Source organism: Diadema antillarum, unplaced genomic scaffold (assembly GCF_040938485.1).
Source record: "Diadema antillarum isolate AM-2024a unplaced genomic scaffold, OU_Dant_1.0 seq00000927_RagTag, whole genome shotgun sequence".
Classification (NCBI taxonomy): domain Eukaryota; kingdom Metazoa; phylum Echinodermata; class Echinoidea; order Diadematoida; family Diadematidae; genus Diadema; species Diadema antillarum.
This window is the reverse complement of record NW_027271778.1, coordinates 991498-1018710: the sequence shown is the minus strand read 5'-3', so window position 1 is coordinate 1018710 and position 27213 is coordinate 991498. Positions and strand designations below refer to the sequence as shown.

The following is a 27213-nucleotide window of genomic DNA, read 5'->3' as shown; positions in this document are numbered from 1 at the left end:
CTTTTGAATCCACCGAGCAATAGTCGGAAAAGATGTTTCCCTTCTTTTTTATATTTGCGGTCAACGATGATTACGATAGACATATCGAAATTCATATCTAATACGTTCAACAGAGGTCATGTAGTGTCTATAGACTATGAGAGTCCCTAAAAGATATCACGACTTTCAAGTATTGTTGTCGATTGCTGTAAATCTTTACCCATGGGAGTACATCGATGGTCAAGTTAACTGATGAAATCCTTGAAAAGACTTAGGAGAAAATACAAAGTGTCTCTTCCATGTGTTCCTTATCATGTCATGAAGTCCAAATAACAGTAGTGATGATACCACGATATCGAATGATTACCTGGGGAAAATTGGTCTCGTTAAATTCACGACCGCAAGAAGTGATTATTTCCTTAACAATAATGACTTGTCGACATGACCATGAAAGGTCACTCTTCATTCAACTTTCAAATAAAAGAGAATCTAAAAGAAATTTCAAAATCTAATTTTGCGATGTCTGCATTCAATCAATGATCCAACGATGTGTTCCCGTCGGACAGAAAGAAATGGGAAGATACCCGCCAAACGAAATATACTACCAGAAGACGAGAAAGAAAAGTCAATTCATTACAACAAGACCGCTCTTCCACAGCGACGCGCATTAATCTCTTTGTGACTGAAGTATGCAAGATCGGCAGCCATGTCCCTGACTCGGTTATTACAAATCATCGACTTCCACTGGACACCACCATTTCGCTTACGTCTTACGCTGACGTAAACTAACGGCATTTGCGCGCGCACGCCCCAAACTTTGCTTCTCCGTTCTTAAGACGTCTATACCGCACTCGGCGACCAATCACAGCATACCTGCCGCCATCACAAATAAGTAATGAGTCGCCCAGTCGAAGAGACGAGGAATACCACGTCACCAACTCATAGGCCTCTTTTTTTTTTCTTTTCAAAGCTTTGAGTCCGTCCTCGTTCGCGAGTTTACGCCCGTTCTTCGGCCTACATTTCTTCACCAGAGCCTCGCGGATCAAGGAGGCACTGAGTAGGCTCGCCATTTCATTTTTTTCCAGCACTGGAATCAGGCAGCCGTACATGAGGAACGGTCTCTCCGAGTCGGGACGTTCACGGTCGCAGCAGGCGCGCTACTTCCTTCGGCAGTTTATTAATTTTTCACCGAGCAAATACTATGGGAGGTTGAATCATGACGCTAAAACGGGCAATAGGTTCGCTTTGAGGGAGTTCACGTGCCATTAGCTTTTATAGGAAACAAAATCGAATTGGATGCCCTCATCGTCACCACTTCTGTTCATTAGCAAACCATTTGTCGCTTCCTCATTGGCATATCTTTGAAAGTGACATTCTTTGAGCAAAATGAATTTTGTGATGGCGTGTGAGTTGGCGCAATATTCATAGCTCACCCACCTGTATTCCTCTCCCATTGATCTGATATAAAGTCATTTGTCGAAGGCTTCAACTGGAGGAAAAGGTAGCACTGCTTCGCTTGATTAAATCGGGAACCTATTCATGATACGCTCTACATGAACATCCATTGATCTATGTGGATTAACATTGCAAGACTTAAATAGCGTCACGAACATCGTTCACTGCGGACTCTTGTCTCCCTCAAAACGCAGATCTAGATATTATTAGGGTGCTGCAAAGAACTTCTTGTTTGCCTTTTTGTGTTGATGTTGTTTTAACTATCACTTCATCCTTGGTGTTGCCCCTCCGAATCGCAACCGAATCGGATTATTACATGAAAGATTCATGGGTATGGTGTAACAGAGTCTTCATTGGCACGGCTATTTCTTCGTCCATTACGTGACTATCCATCTAAAATCGGGAATGATCGAAAACTATCGGTTTGTGTGAGGATACTCGTATGACTAGCTGAGGGATTCCACGCGTTATCCCATTCCATACATCGACCCGTGTGTTCCGTGGGTAATGTATACTTTAAGTATGCATGGGCTAGCTCTCCCCGGGCGGATCGTGCGAAGCAGGAACGGGTAAGGAGTGGAGAAGTCCAGGTGAGCGATTCGTGCGTGGGCACCAACGCTTCTAGGCTGAAGAACTAGCTCCAATTTCCGACTTGACAAAGACGAAACTGTAACACGTGTGCCCTCTATCAGTTCTGCGTCAATAACTTTATGAATATTTGACAAAATAGTCATTAGGCCCCGGTTCGATGTCTACCAGAGGGTCAGCGTACTTACATGGCATTGGTGGTCGTCAACAAAATGGTTTTGTTCTCTCTACAATAAGCGACCTTTATTATCAAGTCGAGCATTTTGAGAACATTCACCTGGTGTGGCGGTAGACTCTGCAACTGTCAAATTAATATCTTTGTCTCTAGGTAGACCTGACTGAAATGTTCACATTTTAAACCTTCAGTTCCTGAAAGTTTTGAGTGAATGAATTAATCATTGTTATCATCATGATTTAGAACAATGGTTCTTGGATGCCATCGCTGAACTTTTCTCGAGAGAAAAAAACAAGAAGGATTTATCAAAGACGAGCAGAAAGAAGAAGCAGTCGCCTACATCTTCACGTCATTTTTGTTACGCAGCTAGCATCTCATCGAATCAAATCTCTCACGCAAAATTATCTTGGACGTCTTCATAAAGCCTCCCTCGAACAAGGAATTCTTGTGGACTTCTAAAGAAAACAAAATACCGACGTCTTGACCTGAGAATATCTCTTCGGTGTCAACCAAATTTTTGATTCTGTTTCTGAGGTCCAGGGAAACAAATACCAATGTCGAAAATGGGTTCCAGCACCAAATTTTCAGCTCTCCTGACGTCCATGTCAGATACTTTCTTTGACTATGACACGCCTAAAATGGTCCAGATAAAGAGTAAAAAGGTTGGCGCCATCAACAGACTAGTTCAAATGGGCATTGTGCTATACGCCTTCGGGTAAGTGACCTTTTTCTTGCTTATCTGTGTAAAGCGAATCGAAATAGTCGTACTGTGTTCTCTTCTTGAAATGAGCAGATGCTTTGATAATCTTGGATTATATGGTCAATGTTCTGGACTTCTGTCCGTGTTTGTGTCAAATTGTATGGGAAATCACTGAAGTATTTACACACTTAGTTCTGTCAGATGACATTTGCGATTTCTTTATTGATTCGTGCATGTAGACCAGAAAGATGCAAGATCATAGTGGAAGAAAATTATTTCGCGATGTATACTCTGGGTCTCCTCACGTTTTGATATTCCTCGACAGGTGGAGGAGCTTCACACCAATCCGTAAAGCTAGGTCAAACTAACGTTTTATCAAAACGTGGTTTGATGTCATCAAACTCTATGGAGTTGCAACTGCTGTTATTGCGCATGGCGCATGGTGGGCTATCGATTGTTTTGTACCAAGAATATACTAGTAAGGGGCTAGATCTGGGCTTAATTTCCTGAAGCGCTCTCCAATAATTGCAATGCACAATAGCTATCGCAACAGCTTTTGGTATACTATATAGTAGCTATTCACAACCAGCGACAACTGTTCACAGCTGTTCTCAATTCACAATAGCTGTTCACACCTCACGAGACGAGACATCCCTATACGACTGCTAATCGTTAACCTCCGAAATGATCGAAAAGCTCATTTTCGATATAGAGGATTCTGGGCCCAAGATCACAGACAACGATTCGTGATTGTGAATCTGTTCGAAGTATAGGGTTGACTATTTTGGTTAAAATTGTGACTCGTGACAAAGGGTCCATGATAATTTCGCATTAATGACGTCAGACTATGATTTATTATCTTGCTGTCAATCATACTGGAAGCCTCCTTATACCAGCATCGACGCTCGGCTCTCCGTACAAGACTCGAGAGCAGATGAATTATACGCCCAAGAAAAGGGTACAAGTGAAAAGGAGGGAATGACCATAATCACTGTACCAAATAAGAAACCCTCTTTAGTTCGTGCCAATCACTACGGTCCCCAAAATCGACAAAGGAACAATTCATGTATTCGAACTGGATTCCAAGTGTGAAAAAGCATTGAGTATGCCTATAGAAACAGGTGATATATGTCGCCTTACGATGTCGACAGCTGGAAAAAAGTTATAGATTTTCATACATACAGTGCACCGGCCAATTCCTCGACAACATATTTATGCCAGATTTATTTTAAATCACGTTAAAGTAAGAAGTACTACACAGAAAGAGACCAGCTAATCATTAGACATTTAAGCAAAAATAGAGGAAAAAAAAAGAAAAAGAAAAAAGAGAGATCATAAACCCCATTCCATTTATAGAGTTCCATCGGAAGATCTTAATGAAGATTCTTCCCTTTGACCCTTGAAACCCCATCCCTCCCCCCCCCCCCCCAAAAAAAAAAGAAAATGTTCGGAGGCCCCTTGAAAGTATTTTGTACTTATAGGGACAATTATGAAGAATCCCCTGCTACGGTAATTATTATTCAAAATGGTGACTGTATGTGTGGGTACACAAGCACACACACACACACAAACACACACACACACACGCACACACCCACACACCCACACACACTCACCACACACCACTTATATTATACATTACGTATTATAATTTACACACATACATGTAATATGTGTATCACATGTATTTGCATACATGTCAGCTTATAAATATTTCATATACTCGATTGCATTTATGGTGAGCAATATCATCCTTTGTGATTCGATACATTTTGTCACTTGACAACCAAATGAAAGATAGAAAGAAAGAAATGAAGCAATCTTTCCTTCTGAAGTCTGTTTTTTCACCTTTCATGTATATTTCTAGCAATTTCTGTCATTTCGGAAAACTTTCGGAAAACTGCCTATACAGTAATGTGGTATATAGGTCTTGCAAGAAGTCCATCGGAATTTGAGAACCTCGTAGGGAACCAGTTAAATACACGTAATGCGAGATAATGCTGCCATATTCTGACAATACAGCTAAGCCGCATACCTTAACCAGTTCTTAAGCTAGGTGTAAAAGCTTCTTACGTTTAAAGCTATTAAGTATAGATTACTTGTTGAGAATTTGCTCCTCGTGATTCACTTTTACTCCGTCCCCCTCCTCCTCCATACCCCCTCCTCCCATCCCCCAAATTACAATGTGTCGTATCTTCAAGCTATAATTATGCTTACAGTATTTGACGACAGTCTTCTGCATTCACACTCCCAATACATGTGCCATAATTCAGTCATTTTGATTCACTATATCCCGAGTGGTTCCCAATTGACGTGTTTTCTTATTCTTTTCTCCAATCTGTACATGCATATCTCAATTATGTTCGGATGTACACACCGTATGTTTTGTTGTCTTGAAAATAAAAAGAAATGACTGTATTTCATTTGTTGATATATAGTCAATGCAGAAAATTCTTAATAAATTTACTTTAATTGAATTAAATTGAAAAAAAAAATAGCAACTATAATGAAGGCCAATGTTTTTTTTTTTTTTTGGGGGGGGGGGTTGAATGCAATCTATTTGTCATGACATACATAATGCCTTTTAATCATAGAGAAATCGAAATAATATTGTTACACTGTGCCATCATACTTGCGCTTAGGCAATTCCCAGCAATAGAACTGTTTACTTTATCAAAATATTCAAATTCATGAATATTTGTTTTTTTTTTTCCTTTTAAGGAACTGGCGACAATTCAATTTAATTTCATCTCACTCAATTCAAGCTTTATTTTCTTTTCTCTTTTTTGGGGGATTAAATTCACCGAGATAAGCATCTGTGATGAGATGATTATTCATGTAATCCCTATAGATAGTGCTTGCCAACACATCCACCTGACAGCAACAAAATCTTAAGTGAAGTATTGATATTATTTTGCAATGATAATACAATAGGCTTGTTATGCATTCATGTCAATGCAGTGAAATGGATATTTCCCAAGTGTTAATTGACTATAGCCTTTCTGGTCACATGGTTTTTCCAAGTTCATTCTTCGTTTGAGCTTGATGTATTCCATATATCTTGTAAAACACATTTTCCGAAAAGTGCGCATGAGCTATCGCGAAACGGCGTATACAAGACAGCCTGTCATGAATTTATTCAGATTGATTGTAGACGAAAGTGTAAAACTCCTTTCTGATTAACCCACGCTTTACGCGCAAGATCTATATACAGCAAATGCAAGAAAAAAGAGTCCAAATTTCTGATGTGGTGCAGTGATTTAGAGAAAAAAAAATCAGAATATGATGGCATGAAAACTAGGTGAACCTCAAGCGATGCTAAATAGGCATTTTCTGCTTCGATCAATCACTGTATGGATCTAAAATGTCAGCTATTAAATAGCCTACATCGCAGCTTCAACGTTATAATTAGCATGTTAAGACAACATTGGCCGAGGCATACATAATTATATCAGGTACACAGCGACTGTATAGTGACAGACAGATGGACAGACTAAACTTTACTGTGTTTGTGAGTGAGTGAGTGAGTGTGTGTGTGCATGTGTGTGTGTGTGTGTGTGTGTGTGTGTGTGTGCGTGTTTTAGGTGAATGTGTTGGCGATGTGAATTATCATAATATTAATGCCAGCTGTAGTTTTCCCGCACCTCAATGTTAGTAGGCCTATATATATATAACATCTCCCTTTGCAAATGAAAGCATGTGATAAACAATCCTAGGTTACTACCTGCCCACAGGCAAGTAAGTACAAGGAAAGAAATACAATGGACCCTGTCCATCACACCACAGTTGACAGTTACACAAATATATACATGTCCGTACATTTACACACAAACGTAATACATTTGAACAGCTGTTTCAGGACGAAAAGAAAACAAAAAGATAAAAAATGAACTCATATCAATATACATATAACCTAACCAAAAAAAAAAAAAAAAAAAAATCTAATCAATCTTTCAATTATACGAATCTACAGAAATTCACTACCAATAAATTGCATGAAATCCATCCAATATAATCATAATAATTTCACATCCGATGTTATATAAAAAAAGCCCCGGAAGAAATATACATATAAATACATATACATATATATCATATAAATCCTATAGATACACATATTCAACAATACAAAAGGGGAAAATCAAAATGAACATAACCGGCCCGTAAATGATTACTGTGTATAAACATAGTATATGGTATGCATAATATTCCTCTCACCTCCCTGGTGTAATTCAAAAATACACTTATTACAGTTAATATTATACTATAAAACACTCGTAAAATATAAACTCTACTTGTATATCTCATACAGTGAACTCCCGCCATAACTCAGTCCCCGGGACCGCCGTCCTTATCTCACTGTATCGCAACTTCGCCTCCACCGATCGATCGACCGACCGACCGAACAAACAAACAAACAAACAAACAAACAAACAAACAAACAAACAAACACGCAACAACGACGATGATATCAACAACTGAACAGCAACAACAAACACACACCACGGCCCTAATCTCTACTTCGCCGCAACCGAAGCGTCGTTACAATTATAATAAACATACACCATACATACACGGCCCTACCTAATATCTACTTCGTCGCGGCCGAAGCGTCGTTACAATTTCATTTCATTTCATTTCATTTTATTTCATTCTCCTTTTTCCAACAAAACACAACACAGTATGAATTAGGTTATTATCACAATCGTATACACACAACTTACAAATGATATCAAATGATACAATAATAAAGTAACATTTTATGTTATACGCAAAATAATACAAGTCTTTGTTTCAGTTGAAAAAATACAATGATAGTGTTCATCACAAGGGAAAAACACTGTACCCCAACTCTAAACCATACTAAAAAAAGGATACAAAATACAAAATACAAAAAAATCAACATAAAAAAAATCCAGTCATGAAAACTTCCCTACATACAATAAATGTTTAAACAAAACATCACTTAACTAATTATCTCTAACAATATAGATCCCAAAAATAATTCATCAGAATTTAAAATACGTAATCTTATCACCCTACCTATACAATACAAAATCCATTCATTATTCATTACAGATATAAAATACATTTATTACAGAATATTATACTAATATGAAGCACAAAGTGTGCAATACGAGGGGGGTACGTATTATTGATGATAATCAATATCATTGACCTATAATGATCAATTTACAATGCTCGCCAAAAAGCCATGTGCATATAGGGCCTGCATTGGTCCGCACATGGGCCCGCTCGTGTGTGTATGTGTATGCGTTTTGTGTGTTTATAATCATGTGTGAGTGTGTGAGATGAGTGTGCGTGGTGTGTGTGTGTGTGTGTGTGTGTGTGTGTGTGTGTGTGTGTGTGATTATGGGTGTGTGTATCATTTTGTGGGTGTTTATGTATGTATGTGTACGTAGAACTATTTACAAACACGAAGAACCTTCAGTTGCAGGCTGGAGATATGCCGGTTTTGTCCAAGAGGGTTCGATGCGTGCATTGTAAATGGCAAACGAGGTAAGAATAGCAATTTTCGATATGGTTCTTATTATGTTCCCGAATTCTTCGGGTGTCACTTACAAACTTGGACAGCTTAGTGAGTTGATGTTTGTTTTCCTTGGTCACCAGTTCCCTGGATCATATACCTCGAAACAGATTAGCTCACAAGAGTATCCTTGGTTTTCAATGTCGAGCACCAATGAGGCGAAGCTACAGAAACTATTGCATACTAATGAACTCTTGTATCTCAATGTGGCACTTCTTATGCATCATACATGAACAACCTCAGGGAATTTATAAAGTGATGTGTAGCGCCTCTACAGATAGCCTCAGCTCATAAGCACACAATGAAATCCATGTCAGTTTCTATATTCTTTTTTTTTCAACATCGTTTGATGCTTAAGATCAATGTACATTTATAGATGTATGCAGGCATACACCAGAAAGTGTGAAGACATGCATATGTGAGGGAAATAGAAAGATAGATACATAGAGACAGATAGATACACAGACAGACAGACAGACAGACAGATAGATATATAGATAGATAGATAGATAGATAGATAGAGATAGATAGAATAGATAGAGATAGAGATCGAGATAGGTAGATAGGTAGATATAGATAGATAAAATAGATAGATAGATAGATAAATACATAGATAGTTAGATAGGTAGGTAGATATATATATAGCTAGATAGACGGACAAACAGATAATATATATGTAGGTAGGGAGGTAGATGGACAGATAGATAAAGAGAGAGAGAGAGAGAGAGGAGAGAGAGATATGCAGCTGGTTTAACATAAACAATATTTCATATTTGAGATTCCGAGACTGTCTAAGTGCGACTTCCTGCCAGTGAATCGATGCTATTGTCAGCTCCAGACGGAAACCAACACTTGATTCCACTGAGTGACATTCTATAAATGCACCAGTCATTGTCCCCCAGGCACTCCTCACACATTCACATTTACTTCTTGGTGTCCATGATATCGAACTGGCGTCTCTACCTTTTAGTATTTCATCGTGTCGAAGCCATCTGTTCCTCGGTAAACTGTGTGACAACCGCTTTTTGTTCACACAAAGCCAGCTCCTCCTAGCACACCGTCACGCGCCTATATGCGTCAAGAGACAGGTTAAAGGACGTAAACAACGTATTTACAATTACTAAGTACCTTTTTACGTTAGAAAAAAAGACACAACTAATCTAATATTTTTAAAGCACAAAGCGTGAGCATGCTGGTCTAGGAAAACTGCATAACGGCGAGGAAAAAAAAACGGGAAATGAGAGTCTTGAATTTTGTCTTCTTCGGTCCGTCTCTCTGCAGACTATCATAGAGCACCATACGGCAAGGAGACCACGTGTTGCATTCTTAGCCAGCGATGTTATTTGCCACATCTTCTCCAGGAAGAATTTCTCTACCTGACGAAGTGAAACATGCATAGAAATTTACAACCAGAACTTTTTTTTTGCTGCTGTTATTCTGTTTTACAGGAAACAATTTGAGCATGGACTCCTTCAAGAACAGCCCAGGTTCGTTCACGCGTGCCTTTTTACATAACCGCACAAACGCAATCAAGATGTAATCACTTCTCATTATGCGATGGGGATTTAACGTTATAATCATTCATGTGGAAGGCAATCATCACAGTGCCTATAGTTCATACGGTTGTGCAGATTCGCAGCGTTCTGATTGCGCACTTCCCTTGCACCGCGCTCCCTGCCTGGGGCGGACTGATGGGCGGTAGTTCGTTGCTCCGTACACAATCCCGCTCCGTAATTCGTCCTGGCAAAGTGATCGGTTGAATGGATGAAAATTTATTGGACCTGTCATATCGCAGTGTACAGACTGCCATGTTTGATAAAATGGCGGACCATCATTGTCTCTGCCGAGGTTGGAGGTTAAAATCAGTGAAGAGGGGATACGTATATAAAACCCCCAACACATATACACACTTTGACAGTTGCTTATGGCACGGTGCTATCAATATTCGTATACGATCTTAAAATAGTTCCTCAGACAGTGATTCGACAATCAACTCTTGATAAAAATTGATTTGAAATGCCATGACTAGGAGAATGTCTAGTTGTCGTTTACATGTCCTCCCTATAGATTTTCATGATGTGACGAAACATATAATATGATAACGGTAAAAGTAACTATATTTTCCCATACCCCAGAAGCCGGCCCAGATGCCGGCACAGATGCAATTTGCCAAATTATTTCTCGTCAAAATAGGAACCGCTATCATGTAGTTGCTGTGTATGTGAAAAAAAAATAAAATAAAAAGAATAAATACAAAATCATGTTGGTGACTGCAACAGCTCGAGCGCGAGGATATATTTTTCTCTTTTTTTCTTCATTTTTGTTTAATCTTCGGCTGTGTGGAGTTAACTCCTTTTCCATATTCTCACGAGGCTGCCGTCTTTTGGGGCTTGGAATTCTGCCATGACGATATCGTTGACATTTCGCTGCATTCTCGACATGATTCCAATTGGATTTGTGCAGCCAAATCTGCATGAGCATGATCTAGTAAGTCTTTAGATACATTATGTGTCGCATATGTTGGCTTAAGTGGAATATGCAAAAGTTAAACTTCGTTGATTGATCTGTCAAATGATATTGAAGTCAATGCAGAAACTCTCCAGCATAAATAAGTTTTTAAAATCATGCTGTATTTATCAGGATAATATACGTACATATAACACCGTTTCTAAAATGATGTTGTTGTTGCTGCTGTTTTTTGACACTACAGTGTATAATGAGAAGAATTGCAAAAACTAAAATGGGAGACTTTCAAATTTGTGAAGCATCTAAAGATAAGCTTTCAACCCCAATATTCTCAATACTTTCTTTGTCAAAATACACGAGAGACAGTGTGAAAACGTGGGACCACGTACGATCACAATTTCGGAAAAAAAAGAAGGATTGCATACCAATGACTGAAAGTAAGGGCAAATACAAAGTACTATAAAGATATGAATGACCAGGAAAGTTATATTCTTCCTTCGAATTAACGACCTCTTGAAATGGTCAAGGCTTGCGACGGGATTGTACTGGGGATGAAATAAATTCTGTGACCACGAGGAGAGATTTTGAACTGTCATTTCATCAAACTTAAACTCACTACATTATGACAATTTTAGGAGTAGAAGATAGAATCAGAGGAAGAGGAAGAGAGACAGAAAAAATAAGAGAAGAAGAAAGGTAAAAAGACAGATAGACAGACAGACAGATTTCTCACAAATTGTCTAGTCAATTTCTAATTGACCGATCATGATAAATTATAAGAGAAAAGAAGAGAATTTGTTTGATCCTTGTGTTTTCAAATAATTTACTGCAGAGGAAAATAAGAAGTTATCTTAAATGGACGATGTAACACACGCCTGACAAAATCAGTAAATGACGAGTGGAAGTTATCAAGCCTTCTGAAATATTAGGGCAATGAAAATGTTGGTTCATCATTTAAGATCTCATTACGTGGTCAATTTTGAAAAATAAAAAGAGGTGCTGTGGTCATGTGACTGTGAAACGCTTGTATTGTAGGCTCTATTATACATTCTGTGTTGTTTATGTGACGTCAGGTATTTGATCATATCAAATCGATTTTCTGAACTTTTTTTTCAGAGTGTGTGGGAAGAGAATCCGTAAAGAATATAGAGCTTTAGAAAGGAATGTAAAAACAATGAGCCGAGGAGAATCTCTAAGTCTCAAACGAGATCATGAGGAGCATAATTATGATATGATTTCTCCTGACCGCAATTTATTGCAATTATCATTAAATTAATTTGTCATTGTCATTCGCTGCATGATGGAATAGATAATCGGAGGTCTTCGCGATCCCGCTGTTGAGACGAGCTATACTTTGAGAAAGGTGCAAAAGTTAAAATCAGACTGTAATTGAACCTTTGGGAAAGTGCTTGACAATGCTGTCTAGGAAAGACCAAGGTAATCTGTGCATGGACACCATATTATAGCGTGAGTGGTTCTTTGAGAAGATAGACGTTACGTAAAACGGATCAGCGAGAAAGACTCGACGAAGGTTAATGGTGTGAATGAGAGGTCGAAATCTCTCTGACAAAAGTAGATTTCCATGCGAATTCAAATAGCTCTTCCCCTTGTGGTCCTTTTGTTCGTTTGATTTGTATTATTATGTATATTTGTATGTATGTGCGTGTTTGTGTATGTGTGAGTGTGAGTGCGCGCGCGCGCGTGTGTTTGTGTATATTTCATTAATTTCAGGATGAACGCACACGACGTGTCCAATATTGATTACTAGTATGTGTCCGATTAACTGACCAACAGTTGTGATGGGAAGTCACTGAGTCTTGCAATCTTACCTTGAATCATCATTCGTCAGCAAACACGTTTGGCTTTAACATTATTACATCACCTCTCATCGTTTTGAAAGCTCAGCTCTGCAGATCTGGAGTTCTAATTTCGAGAACTATATTGTGCAAGGACATGCTGTTTCTAAGTGATGTTTTGTCCCCTTGCTTGTATGAGTCCAACACAAGTCAGACACAAATTTCTTTAATATTGATAATAAACGGGAGCATCACAACTGTGTCGCATGACAATGTCATTTTTAGGATTCTAGAACTGGTGCAGGTTTATTTCCCCATGCCACCTCACATTTTAAAGCCAGACCAATTACTTGAAAGGACTGTTTTGTATCGTAGTCCTTTGTGAATTACTAACAAATAAAAAAAAAACAGTAACGATGGTTGTCAGGATTAAAATCTCTCACCGTTTGAATTTTTCATCGAACATCATCTCGAACCAAATATCAATCGTAAACATCTAATTGTGTCCTACAAGAAGTATAAGACGTAAACTGCAGTGCTTAATTTGTAGATAACAGCATGCACGTTCATCAGATATACCACAATTGCAGCTAAGCAGCCAGAGTCTACATTTATTCTGTCCCACATTATGTAGTATGGGATGCAGAAGCTACACACAGTTTTTTCTTTTTTGTTCTTGTGTTTGTTTGTTTTTTGCTTTGTTTGTTTGTTTGTTTGTTTTTTGCTGCAGGCATAAAATGCACGACTACAAGGGAACACATTTGTGTAGTTTCATAGGCCCACTTTATTCAATAGTCAGGCACTCTTTGGAAGCAGTGCCTTACGCTGCAATGATACTCTGGATTTTTTTGTTTCTCTCTAAGTAGACACAGGAGGAGAGAGAAAGAGGGGTAGAGGCTGGATATTCTGTAGTGACAATAATACAGTCTGTATTGCTAATTCTCGTCTTCGAATTCCTTTCGAAAGCATCGCCATCTTGCGAAGAAATTCATATTGATTTCTGCAAAGCAGATCAATACATCAGTCGGTAATTGAATAACAAAAAAAAATCCTAGAGCAGGTGTCAATTTACAGAATGATAAAGAAATTTTACAGTGTACGAGGCACAAAATATCAGTAGCTTTGTTAATAAGAAATACCTATTACGAAATCAACACGAGGAGGAGACGATAGGTTTGTATCAATCAGGGCTCAAGTTTCGCTTCTGTCACAACCATTCCTCACTTAGCGTGTCTGTCACATGGCATTGATATTGAGTGAGATTAATTATGTGACAATTTCAAATGGAGGAATGGGAGTAAACCTAAACCTGGTAGGAAGAACGTATTATGGTTTTGTCGGCTGTTACAATCGATTCGTCAATGTAAATCTCATTTTGTCCAATTGATGACTGTCGATAACAAATTACACTATTCAAAATAACAGAAAAACGAGACTTTGGGAGTATACCCCTTACAAAAACAAAACAAAACACTATAATCAAAACTCTATTGTCGGAAAAATAATTTCCATCTCTATCACGTAATGATTATCTAACGCTTTCAGTGACAAGCAGCCTTATAGCACTGACATCAAATAGAGAGCCCTGACCTGCCGAGTTTTGCAAAGGAGGTAGTAGGCAAGCACCTCCTTATTTGGTTTCGCCCACATTTCTCGAAGATGTGGGTGAAAGTTGAAAAGCAACAACGACGTTGTTCAGCCTTTTTGTTGCCAGTGTCGGTACACTTGCTTAAATTTTATATTATCCGTGGGTGGTTGTTAACGTGTTTTCCTTTACATAACGTCAATTACTCCATTTAAGGGTACAATGAGTCACAGCGTTCATGGTTAAGAACTTGCTACTTTTCTGGACAATACAATGTTGCCTTATACTGTAGTGGTGGACTCCACCCACAACCACTAATATTAAAAAAAAACTGCTGTCACCGCTCATTTCTATCTATTTCGAAATATTCATCACAACTCAATCATTTTATCAACGCCCAACTAATCAAGAGGTGTTAGTGTTTACTATTTTTCCACCTTGTAAAATGTTTCGTGGCTCTTTTTGCACTTGAAGTATATATATTCATCTTTCTGTATACATGATTTGTACTCCTTCCTAACACTCTCGCTGTATCTTTTTTTTCCCATGTATATCTGTCTTCAATACTGCTGTTCCATGTATCGTTTCTCTTTCCCTTTCTCGATCTCCTTCTCTTTCTCAATCTCTTTCCATTTTATCATTTGTTGCTTTTCTTTCTCTCTTCTGCACTTCATGTTACTCATATCGTCATATCTTCGGCTTGACACCTACATGTTGAAATGCTTTTTCTCTGTCATCATTTTTTGTTGTTCTAGTCTGTCTGTCTGTCTGTCTGTCTGTTTTAGTGTCCTTTTAACCGTCTGTGTACCTGTTTCGTATACCCACTCTCGAACACCCGACTCGCTCAAATTTAGCTACCCATGTACATTGTTGACATGAGAACGAAGTGGTTGGCACTTCTTTTATGATCACCGGTACTCCACTGGAGGCGAAGCGGGTTTCTCTTTCTAAACTTCTGATAAAGCTCAAAATCCATGGCTGCTCGCCCCGTATTCACACGCAGTGCGTGCATGCAGCTTTGGAGTATACTTCCGGAGAATGAACCACGAGAGGTATAGTGGCATGCAGCTTGATGAAGGGTGATATGATGTGTGCTCTTCGTTTCGTCAATTCAAGCATTCAAAGCTGCCGCCACTACAGACAATTTTATTGATAAACTATTGAAAACAAAATGCAGCGACCATGAAAATGAGCAGAACGTCAAGTCCACTCATGTGGATTTTTTCTCTCTCTTTCTTTACGCTCTGACCAGTTTACCACAGCAAGAAAACATATTTTGACAGTAAATTTGTCAGGGAGATATCGAATTTTATTCATCTCGTGTATTGACATTGTTATACCGAGTGACTGAGGAATGACACTGACATGAAAGCCAGCAAATGTGTAGTCTTACTCTTTGATGAAAGTGCTGCGACCTCGAAACTGCCTGACCGTGCTCTTGAAAGAAAAACAAAATACGCAACAATATTCAAAGAGGTTGTCTATTGGTGTAAATAAGTTCGTCATGCATACGTGTTGCGCCAATTAATTTTGCCATTTGTACTACTGTCGCCGAAAAAGGTTTCTAAGTAAAGGCAATGAGAAATAGTTAACTTGCTACATCGTTAGTTCATTCTGCTTTGGCTGATTAGTCTGTGATCGAGTCCATATTTACCATAATGAAGCCACTTTCATCGCAGTAATGTAAGGAGTACGGGATGGAACCTGTTTAAGTACATGCCCTAAGTACAGCCATTTGTTCCGTGGTTTAGTCAATAAAATAGGTAAATTACTGGTCATCATACAAGGGTGCTGGGTATCAGGAATGGCCCATTTAACCCGTTACTCGCAAGTAACCACTACAGCATGGGGTGAAATGTGCAGAGATAAGATTCTCACGAAGCGTAAAGGGTTAACTGATGAAATGATCCACCCTCCAGCGGCCCATCTCGCTCTGGAGCCTGGTTGCACAGCAGTCGGCCGACTAATAGAACTCGTCATTACACGACACGGGAGGGGCAATGAAGACAAAATGACTGGCTGCACCACAGCCGGATATCTCTTCATCAGTGGCATGACGATCAAACAATTATGCCTCCTTTTAACTACTTAACTTAATTGACTTTGGAGTTTCCGAACATCATTTTTGGGCGCCTTCGTGATGCTGTTTTAGCAACAGCAACGCCGCGTTTGATGGCGCATACCGTTAGACGGCTTAGCTCTTGATAAACCAGGCGGAAGCATTAGCTTGCATTTAGTATAGTCTATGAAATAATCATTTTGATTCATTATCATCATCATTGTTATTATAAGTGTTATTGAATCATTGTCTTCCCCTTTCTCTCACCGGTGACCTTAAGATTACCTTCGGGAAGGGGGGGGGGGGGTGTGAAAGCGACCAGGGCAAACTTTAAAAAGTAGGCCTACTTGGGTAAAGACCGAAGAGGCAGAAATGAGAATTTGACTTGGTGTCAGAAGAGATAAAGAGTTTCAAATTCGTACAGCAGGAGCAGAAGTGGAGGCAAAATGATACACGAAATGAGGAGAAAAAAAAATAATGATACTATTGAAGGTCATGTATTTTACTACAAGTTTAAGAAGCAGTAACGATGTACGCACAATGTACCAACATGATTAGTTCACCAAGATATGCAGATATACTGTGACAACGAACAAAAAGGCAGAGGAAAAGACAAGAAGAATGTGGTTCTTGTGCTTAAGACAGTAATGGTCTCGGAACGTGTTCTCCCACCAGGAAAAAATCCCCACATAAATATGAATATGTAATGGAATATAGTCACGAAGTTAACGGTCAAACCTGTAAGAAATCGATATCCCCCTGAATTCCGTCCCTCTACCAGTGATTCTGGTATACTCAGTACTCCCTCACAAGCTGATGGTCTGGCCTGGTCACTCGCACTCCATTGTAATATCGATTTTTATACTGTATAGATCAAGAAGCCTTGGCAATGAGATGGCCAGGGCCGCAAAGCTGTGAAGGTCATCTCCGGCGAGGGACAGGCGCCTATTTACGGCTCCTTGTCGCCATTCGCTTCGTGTCGTCCGCCACGCCACGCTTAAAAAAAAAAAAACAGCACAAGGCACCTTACACATCTTGAGCGCATCCCCAGTGTCAACATGACTGTACTGGGGACATCATATTTTTCTACGCGGCAATGAGCAAATAATGATAATAGGCCGCCCTCTTTCTGCCCGACTTTACAGATCAAAACGATCATTTCATGCATCAATGATCTTGCATTTGACATCAATAATTCAAACAGGTCCTGATAGAGCAATAATGTGTGTGATAAAGCAGCTCAACAGCATCAGATTCATATTGATATGGCTCACTGGTCCACACCACTTCAGCAACTTGAAGTGAAGTTTGAAAAAAAAACAACAACCGTCAGCAACTAATATAAATGGGACTTACCATGACAGTCGCTTCTGCATGCATCTTTACCCTGACACTCGATCATTGTCCGAAGCTGTTGGCGAACTTCTCGGTCGGCTAGGCCTTTTGCTTGCAGTATCTGCACTGACAATATTCCCCACTGAAACAGTCTTCAGCCGACTCTATCGTTGGCAATGTGCCAAGAAGAGAAATGAGAGATTCGGTCCGCCAAGGCAAACAAGAGCACAATATTTTCTGTGATTAATTCTTCGTAGATCAGCATGATCTCCCGGGCACAACCACGTCAACTGCATTTGTCTGATTGGCATAAATCGGCATGTGATGACAAGCCATGTTTTAGTTGGTTAGGATGGAGTACTTGCCCTTCTAAAATGCTGGCGGATCGTATTCTCACCGGATAATTCCCTGAAATTGCTTGAGACCAGCATGGTAATAACGTGATGGTATGATCTTATTCACCAAGGGTAGCCTCTGCTGTGTTTGCACTACTCTTCAATACGTCCCTACCAGCGTTATTACCTAAGAATTCCCAGACACCTACTTTATTTGGGTGACGTTCGTTATTCCGAAGATTTGGGTTTTTCCCGAAAAACACAAATTCCGTACAGCTAGCTTTTCGTTAATCCGAAAATGAAATAGGGTTCGTTAATCCGAGCATAATCATAGTGGCGTTATTCCAACGGTCCCTTATTCCGAAAATGAAATTAGGTTTGTTTATCCGAAAATAATGTAAGGGGGAAAAGTGGGCGTACTAAACGAACTTGAGGAATTACGAACCTAATGTCATTTTCGGATTAACGAACCTTCGGAATGACGAACCTTCGGAATAACGAACTGTAACCACTTATACACCTGGGTCGAGAGAGGCAATGCGGATAAAGCACCATGTCCAGGAATATTCAAACCTTGCGGGAGTTGAGCTCATGACCTTTTTTAAGAGAATCCATAAACCAATCCACTGCACCCTTTTGTTTTAATGGTTTCAGGAGTTCCCCCTTAGATTGCCTTACATCGTGAGTCAGCTTGTCGCCATACCAGTCATGTCGTTGTCGTAGGGCATTCATGTCAATCAATTTGTCCAGCCCGTGCGAGAGAGATCATGTTTTCTGTCCTACTTCTTTTTTGCATACATCTATAGTCTCAAGTTTACATGGTTTAGGAGTAAGAGTCAGTTAATTTCGTATTCGCACATAAAGTTGTATACTCTGTTGTTCGAATGACAATGTAGAAACAGTCAATAGTTTCCTTTTTTCCTGCCATCTTTGGGACACATTCAGGGTTCTTGATATACAGAATGTTGTCTCTAAATTCAGGACTTTGATATATCCTAATTAAGTCTCTCAATTCATTCAACGAAACTAAAGGCACATAATTGATAAACTACGTTGCACATACAAATGTCTATTTCTGCGGAGACATTGTGTCCAACCAGACAATTTTATGACATTTTTCCTTTGGCAAAAGAAATTAGCTGTCGACCAGAAATTATCGCTCCAGTTCCTGGTATACCCCTTCATTGTTGCCGTCTACAGCATCTTCTTTTTATTTTACAGATGACCTAAGAGAGTACAGTCCTGTACGTAAAACATTTATTGAAAAGAAAGATAAAAGAGAGTATCTCCCCACTTGAAACTATTTAGTCTTTATCCTTTATTCTTGACGTATTTACCACTGATAGTGGTTTGTGTCTTTCTCAGGAAGGTTGAAGACAAGTTGACCAGGGGGGCGTTTCATCATCGAGTTCGTCGGAGGTTTTCACCGACAAATTTGCTATCAGCCAATCAGACGCAAGGATTTCAGTAGCTTTTAACATTTGTCAGTGTAAATCACTGACAAAAAGTTTCACGAAACGGTCCCCAGGAATGTCATTTCATTAAAAAATGGCAGTGTAAGGTAATTGAAATGGGATATCAAAACTTATTGAAGCGCTGTGTTTAACCTTTTCAGCGACAGGGATTTTTTGACAGTGTGTGCAATGCTATGGAGGTCGGAGGGGAGGGGGTGTGCCAATCAGTGCTCAAAGAACACAAAGGGTTAACATTACAGGTGGGTTGATCTAATTATGACTGTCATCGAAAATCAGCAGAAAAATTACTCTTTTGATGCTCCTCCATTGACGAATAAATAATAGTTTGATATCTAAAGGAGATATTCTATTAAAGGCATAATTTACCATTTGCAGATGAAACAAAAACCCAGCATTAATGCTTTAAAGTAGTTCTAGAATGTGAGTTGGGGATAGAAACAACCACTGTGAAAATTTGAATCCGTATAATCGATGTCAAGTATTGTTAAATACACAAAATGTGAACTATAGTTATAATAAGAATGCTTCCAGACTAAACCGTCTACAGTTATGGTTTATTGAGAAAACTACTGATATCTCCTTATATTTTAGGCTGTGTCGCGAAAATTTACATGGTAGGATGTTTTGTGATGCAACAAATCTACACATACGCATCAAATGTGATATCTTAAACATTTTTAAAATCACTGCTCCCGAAGGTAAACTGGACCTTTAAACCTGCGCGACGACTGAGACCTTGTTATCTTCTATAAGTCATTGAAATAGTATAGTAACAAAATCTACCTGCGTGTTTGTCTTGACCGACGAATCTAGACTTAAATATTCATGATCCAGTCAGCGCCCACCTACCTCATTCTGACCACACATGTTTCAAATTTGCTTGGCTTAATACATATGTAACCTAAAGCTTCTATCTTCTTCTTAGTGTCGATTTCTAAATAATATCGATATACGGACAGATATAATTGGTAACTGAATGAAACAACAAATGTATTTATGGAAAAAGAAATAACAAATACTGTATATTCAGGGAAAAAACATACATCACAGAAAGGAAGAAAGCTCGGTACAGCGGAATGAATCCCAAATGAAGCAATTTTGCTTCTTCTTTAATTCTGTGTTTAACCAAATGACGATCTAAACAGTCGTGCATTGGTGAATGTGACATCCACTTCATGGGTCAATGTATCAGACAAACACCATCATTTTTTTTCTTGTTGTTGTTTTCATTTGTCGCAAAAACAATTCCGATAAGAAATCTCTCCCTCGACCATCCCTTGTAGCTCGTATAATTCCATCCCGGGGGTGTTGTGTGTGGTGACTGTTTGTGTTTGTGTTTTTATTTATGCATGCCTCTCCACAGTCCAGTGAATGGGAAGCCGACATCCACTTCTCACTGCCCTAGCTGCCTGCATGACGCTTGATGAAATATTCACAAATTAGGACTCCTCTTCCTCCGAGGGTTTCTCATCCTCTCCTTCTTCTATCCTTCCCCTGCTCGCCCTCTGATATTAAGAGCGCATTACGGCAGCATTGCGCCTGCCATGGATTAATTACCTGTTTATAAATGTGTGCCGATTTCGATGAGGCCGAGTGGGGGTGAGGCCGGGTCAGGTCCTTTCCTTGATGTCCCTCTGTACGCAAGAATTGTACTTTTCGTCACGCTCACTTTCGTTTAAAGGTGATGGTGTATACCCATCACACTGCCCTACTTGATGGGCAAAAAGGAAGGAAGCAAAGGACACGTGAACCAAATCTGCGTTACTCAAGCTGTTAGGGTTGGACTCAGCATGTTCTACTTGGATGTCAAGCTTTGAGCCGAAACACTCATCCCACTTAGAGAAATTTTGAGACATGAAATGTCCCTGACGTGTAACGTAGATGACAAAATACGTTTTGTGCATTAATAGGAAATCACATTTTTGTGGACTTGTATCTTCTTCCGAAAGAGCAGTACGTTGCGACGGTACGTTACTAATGTGAATGGATATAAGATATGCACAAACTGAAAACGTTTGCGCAGAGTCGTAAGAAGTTGAGATTTGCTTTGCACATCTTCAGTGCTATCTTTTAAAACAAAATATTAATGAAACAATCCTGATGTCATAAGAATGACTAGAACTGTCCCGAAGGATGCTTACTGCTGTTAAAACTGCTGCAAAATGCAAGGTGTTTTTTTTCATACTTGACTATGGTAAATTCACCAGGACTGAATAAGAGACATGAGTGGCACTGAAATCACCGTAGAATTCAATTCTGCATGAAGTCCAAAACGTCATGACACTATCATATTAACGAAAAATGGAGAAGAGAAAAGGTCCCAATTTGTGGAAAACGACCCACTTTGCCATGTCTGCATCCCGCGATGCTTCCCGAGGTGGTCTTGGTGCCCAAGCTTAGCGCTAATCACGATTTGATTGCGACTTGCAGATGGCATTCTCGTCCCACAAATGGAAACTCAGTTGCTGCGCGAACTGTTTAATGATTCCATTATGTTGTGTGTGGCCGGTTTGCCGCCGTTGTATGTCTAGCATACAGAGATGTTGGTGTGTCAAATCTGGGTATTTGGTGTTGTTTGGTTTTTTGCTTCAGCAGTTAAATTGTTATAGGATGAACATTCATGTTCATAATAGGAATCAAATAATCGTCGATAATGACTTAATTGCCTACGTTAACGACTTTATGTGTTATTCTACTTTGTTAGTTTGTCTTGATATTTTTACATAGATTTAAGCGATATTGCGCATGTGGGGTTCTTCGCTTCCGTAACGAAGACTGTCTGGAGATGCTAACAAGTTATGTTTGATTTCATCCACAGCGGTATCCATAGCGACTCTGAAGTTTGCACATCATACAGTCAGAAAATTTCTGAGCAAAGAGGAATTATGCACGTAACCAGATCTAGCTGTTAGAACATGACTCGAACGGAGCAGGTGTATGGCACGAGTAACTAACTCATGTAAACTTTTGTACGACGTCCATAAATTTGAAAAGCGTTACTTTCTAAATCACGAGCAATGCCTGATAATCGCAACCTCGTTGCTAATTTCACAATAAACCACAAATATTTTCAGGCTGTACGTATGTCATTACAACTCTAATCAATACTTTTCTAAGAGGGTAAGAATGATTTAACAATTTGATTTAATTGCAACTGATTGACAAATTGCCCAACATCGACGTAAATAAGCACTGAATTGATTAGAGTTTTAGTAGTAGCCATGATAAAAAATCATGGGCGTACGTACAAGAGCATGATTCGAACCTACGACCTCCTGATCTCCGGACAGGCGTCATCTCCACTAGACCACCGAGCTTCCGAACGACAGCAATTGTTGGTTCTAATCCTTATAATTTATAAATGGTTTAATTTGTCAATCAGTTGCAATGAAAACATCTCGACTGAAGAATTTCATGAATTTGAATAATTCGATTTAAGAGCTAAAATGAGGGGAAGCTGTATAATGTAGGTCGTCTTTAGACATTGTGTCTCGAAACAATGTACGTTAATACATAATGGGAGTGGTTCCAGGAATTTGCTTTGAGGTATCTCCTTCTCCAGTGAAGACACATTGAAATTTGCTTTCTGTAGCTTCTGACAAACCGCGTGGCTTTCACTCCACTCTCCTAAAAACAGAAGTGCATCTTTCTGTGTTAGACAAACACCCCGCGGGTAACACGATTTCATCGACTTCAAACCTCGCTCAAGCTCGCGACTTCGGAAACTGATGATCGTCTTGTGACAACCCGACGGCTGTGAGTCTTCCTTCGTTTGAGTTGGCGTGATGAGTTAAAGGGGTTTGTCACGTTCGAGTGGGGTCCATATTTCCAACAGCAGAGTTTCGACTCTCGAGTTTAGACCATGATGAAAGATCCTTCGAGAACGCGAGCTTGATGGTCAGTTAAAACGTCACCAAGCTTACCAGTGATCTGTGGAGTCAAACCCTGCTATGTTTTTAATCGTGGCTCCAATTAGTTAACCTTAGATTTGACAAACCACGTACAATGTATGGTTGAAGTCCGTCGGCATGAAGGAAATGCTTATATAATATGTTTATCATCGAGCTAAGACGGGACCAATGGCGCGGGGCCAACCCACGAGACCTACACCCACTAGTCATACAGCCCACGAGTCACAAAGCCCATGAGTTTGACTCCAGGCCAAAAAGAGAGAGAAAAAAACAGGAGTTCGACATTGAAATAAATGTGTCGGTCTTGTGGGCCGTGTTCACTGTTGTATCGAACTCATGGGCTGTATGGCTCGTGGGCTGTATGACTTATGGGCTATATGACTCGTGGGCTGTATGATTCGTGTGCGTTGAACTCGTGACGTTCACCCGATAGCGTATAGTCCCATCCGAGGGGTTGGGCAAAGAGAATAAATTGCCTTACCTATTAAGGGGCACGATCGCTGTAGCCAGATAACTCGAACCAGTAACTTCACACAATTGTTACTGAGCATCCGTCGTGTTCGTGTTTTCATCTACTGAGCAACTGCCATGGTTCCTTCAACCTCCTACGTAACTTCCATGTGAGAGGTAGAGATGAGTGCTTCAGTTTTCATATCATTATGACTGACAATACGACAAGGGTACCTCAATAGATGGCATTTGTGTGGGGGAGCGTACTTAAGCTGGTCAAAACCTCGAATACAAGGAAGATGATGACGTCATAACACAAAAATCGAAGGCTTCTTATAAAAAAAAATACGACTTTGAAAAAGACCGCTCAGATCAATGCATGTACTCACTTCATCTTTGACACATCATTTCTCGAGTTAGTACTTCCCTTTACGTCTACATATTGAAGATTATGGCCTTCTCTGCCATTAGCCTACCACCCGTGCTCAATTTTTTAGTCTTCCCTACAAGGGAATAATCTCCCTCAATTTGAATAATAGATCCGCGATAAAAGTTCAACATGAAAACAAACTTGAAGGGCAGAGGTAGCTTAAAAGTGACTATGACGTCATTGCCCCGTATCTATCTACTATAATAATTATAGACATTCTTATACTGCTTCAAAGATTGCTTCCACTTTTAATACGATGGTAATCTTGATGTGACCAAAGAGATTAGATCTTGAAAGATAGATAGATCTAGATGGATATACAGATATACAGATAGATAGATAGATAGAGAGAGAGAGAGGGACTGATAGAAGGAGGGAGGGAGAGAGAGAGAGAGAGAGAGAGAGGGAGAGAGAGAGAGTGAGTGGGAGGTAGGGGGAGGGAGAAAGAGAAAGTGTATAGCAATGTTTTGATTTCATGAACCTGAACCTGTTTGTGGATGGGTTTTCCAAGACTCGAACTACTCATGCGCATTTCTTTCAGCACTACGCAGCATACACGTGGCAAACAGTGCAACAACCGGGTAACATTTCCGTTGTAGTTAATCGCGGGTAGCGTTATAGTAGATTATCGAGCATTTCTTCGACATGCTATCCTAATACTCATGCTCCTTCCACTATTCAAAATTTGGTGAAACATTTAATAGGACAGGATTAAGACTAAAACATTGCAGCGCGGCAGAACCAAATGTGAGGAATCAAAGATTCCATGCATTATCATAGACTCGTAGAGGCCCTGTCCTTTACTGACTGATTTCCAGAAGTTTCACTCCCGGCAGACCTTCTTTTACTTATGGCTGGATCAATGCCATGTTGCCAAACATCAACGCATAATGTTTCTTGACTCTTTTTTTTTGTTGCATTTCCTGAACAGCCCAATCTAAGAATTAATTAATGAAGATTCTCCATCATCATTGGTGACATATGGCCGCTGTTCTGAAGTATGGCAGCGTAGTCAGTAAAGGAGTCGTAATCAGTGAAGGAGTCGTAGTCAGTAAAGAAGTCGTAGTCAGTAAAGGAGTCGTAATCAGTGAAGGAGTCGTAGTCAGTAAAGGAGTCGTAATCAGTGAAGGAGTCGTAGTCAGTAAAGAAGTCGTAGTCAGTAAAGGAGTCGTAATCAGTGAAGGAGTCGTAGTCAGTAAAGAAGTCGTAGTCAGTAAAGGAGTCGTAGTCAGTGAAGGAGTCGTAGTCAGTAAAGAAGTCGTAGTCAGAAAAGAAGTCGTAGTCAGTAAAGAAGTCGTAGTAAGTAAAGGAGTCGTAGTCAGTAAAGGAGTCGTAGTCAGTGAAGGAGTCGTAGTCAGTACAGAAGTCGTAGTCAGAAAAGAAGTCGTAGTCAGTAAAGGAGTCGTAGTCAGTAAAGAAGTCGTAGTCAGTAAAGAAGTCGTAGTCAGAAAAGAAGTCGTAGTCAGTAAAGAAGTCGTAGTAAGTAAAGGAGTCGTAGTTAGTAAAGGAGTCGTAGTCAGTGAAGGAATCGTAGTCAGTAAAGAAGTCGTAGTCAGAAAAGAAGTCGTAGTCAGTAAAGGAGTCGTAGTCAGTAAAGAAGTCGTAGTCAGTAAAGAAGTCGTAGTCAGAAAAGAAGTCGTAGTCAGTAAAGAAGTCGTAGTAAGTAAAGGAGTCGTAGTTAGTAAAGGAGTCGTAGTCAGTGAAGGAATCGTAGTCAGTAAAGAAGTCGTAGTCAGTAAAGAAATCGTAGTCAGTAAAGATGTCATAGTCAGTAAAGAAGTCGTAGTCAGTAAAGAAGTCGTAGTCAGTCAAGAAGGTGTAGTCAGTAAAGAAGTCGTAGTCAGAAAAGAAGTCGTAGTCAGTAAAGAAGTCATAGTCAGCAGTCGTAGTCAATAAAGGAGTCGTATGGTATAGTCAGTGAAGGAGTCGTAGTCAGTTAAGAAGGCGTAGTCAGAAAAGGAGTTGTCCAGGAGTACTGTTTACTGTTTGCTCTTAGCAATGTTTTTTTCCGTCAATATCTCTAGCCAATGATATCTTGAAAAAAAAAACAAATGTGACCTCCTGTCGTCTGTACAAGGCTAAGTTTTAGTATCATCCTTGTGCATGGACGAACTCTTGTCTTATCAGCAGGCCGCATTTTTACCTCATTCCCACTCCTGATAGCCACCTGCCCTCACCATGCCTTATTAAACTCCGACACATTTCATGTTACGGTACAGCGGACGGACGGGAAAGGCGACTCCGATCTGCATTTCCGATTCACCTGTCTACGAAACACTTGATTTGACCCGCAAAGCTGAAAGAACTCCGGGAGAGACGACTGGGGGACAAAGACAAGAGGGAGACGCACGACTTGAGCGGCTCTCATAGTGATGGTAGCGATGCAGAATTTACCCTGCACACGCTCGATTTAGGCCGAGGGGAAAACACGTGTGAAACAAAATGGCGGCGACGTGCGCTCTCTTTAACCTTCAAAGTCAACTGCACCCTCACACGGGAGAACGGAGCACAATTATCAAATTGATTCTTCCCTCGTAAGCACTTCCTCTGTGTTTCGTACCGTAAATAAGGTTGTTGTAAACAAACAGTGGAAAATATCCCATGTCACTGAGAGTTTACGACCAGTTAAAACACTCGTCCTGTCTATGTGTTTTTGAAGTGATGAATAGTCCTTGACACGTGACTTATTTGATTTACAAATATGTATATGATATATTACATTATAATTACTATATTATAATATATGCCAAAATATGTATGCAATATAATTATATTACACACTATACAGATAAATAGCAATAGAAATATAGATAGATAGATAGATAGATAGATAGATAGGTAGATAGATAGATAGATAGATAGACAGATAGATAGATAGATAGACAGACAGATAGGTAGATAGATAGATAGGTATATAGGTATAGAA

General features: G+C 39.7%; 1 protein-coding gene across 1 annotated transcript in view; it reads left to right on the top strand.

The window, feature by feature from the left end:
- The first annotated feature begins 1080 nt into the window (after positions 1-1080).
- Positions 1081-27213, top strand: part of LOC139741416 (P2X purinoceptor 4-like) — a 168204-nt gene continuing 142071 nt past the window's right edge. The window contains exon 1 of the mRNA XM_071652001.1: positions 1081-2912. Coding sequence (XP_071508102.1) covers positions 2752-2912 — 161 coding nt within the window. The 5' untranslated portion in view covers positions 1081-2751. The remainder of the gene's footprint in view (positions 2913-27213) is intronic.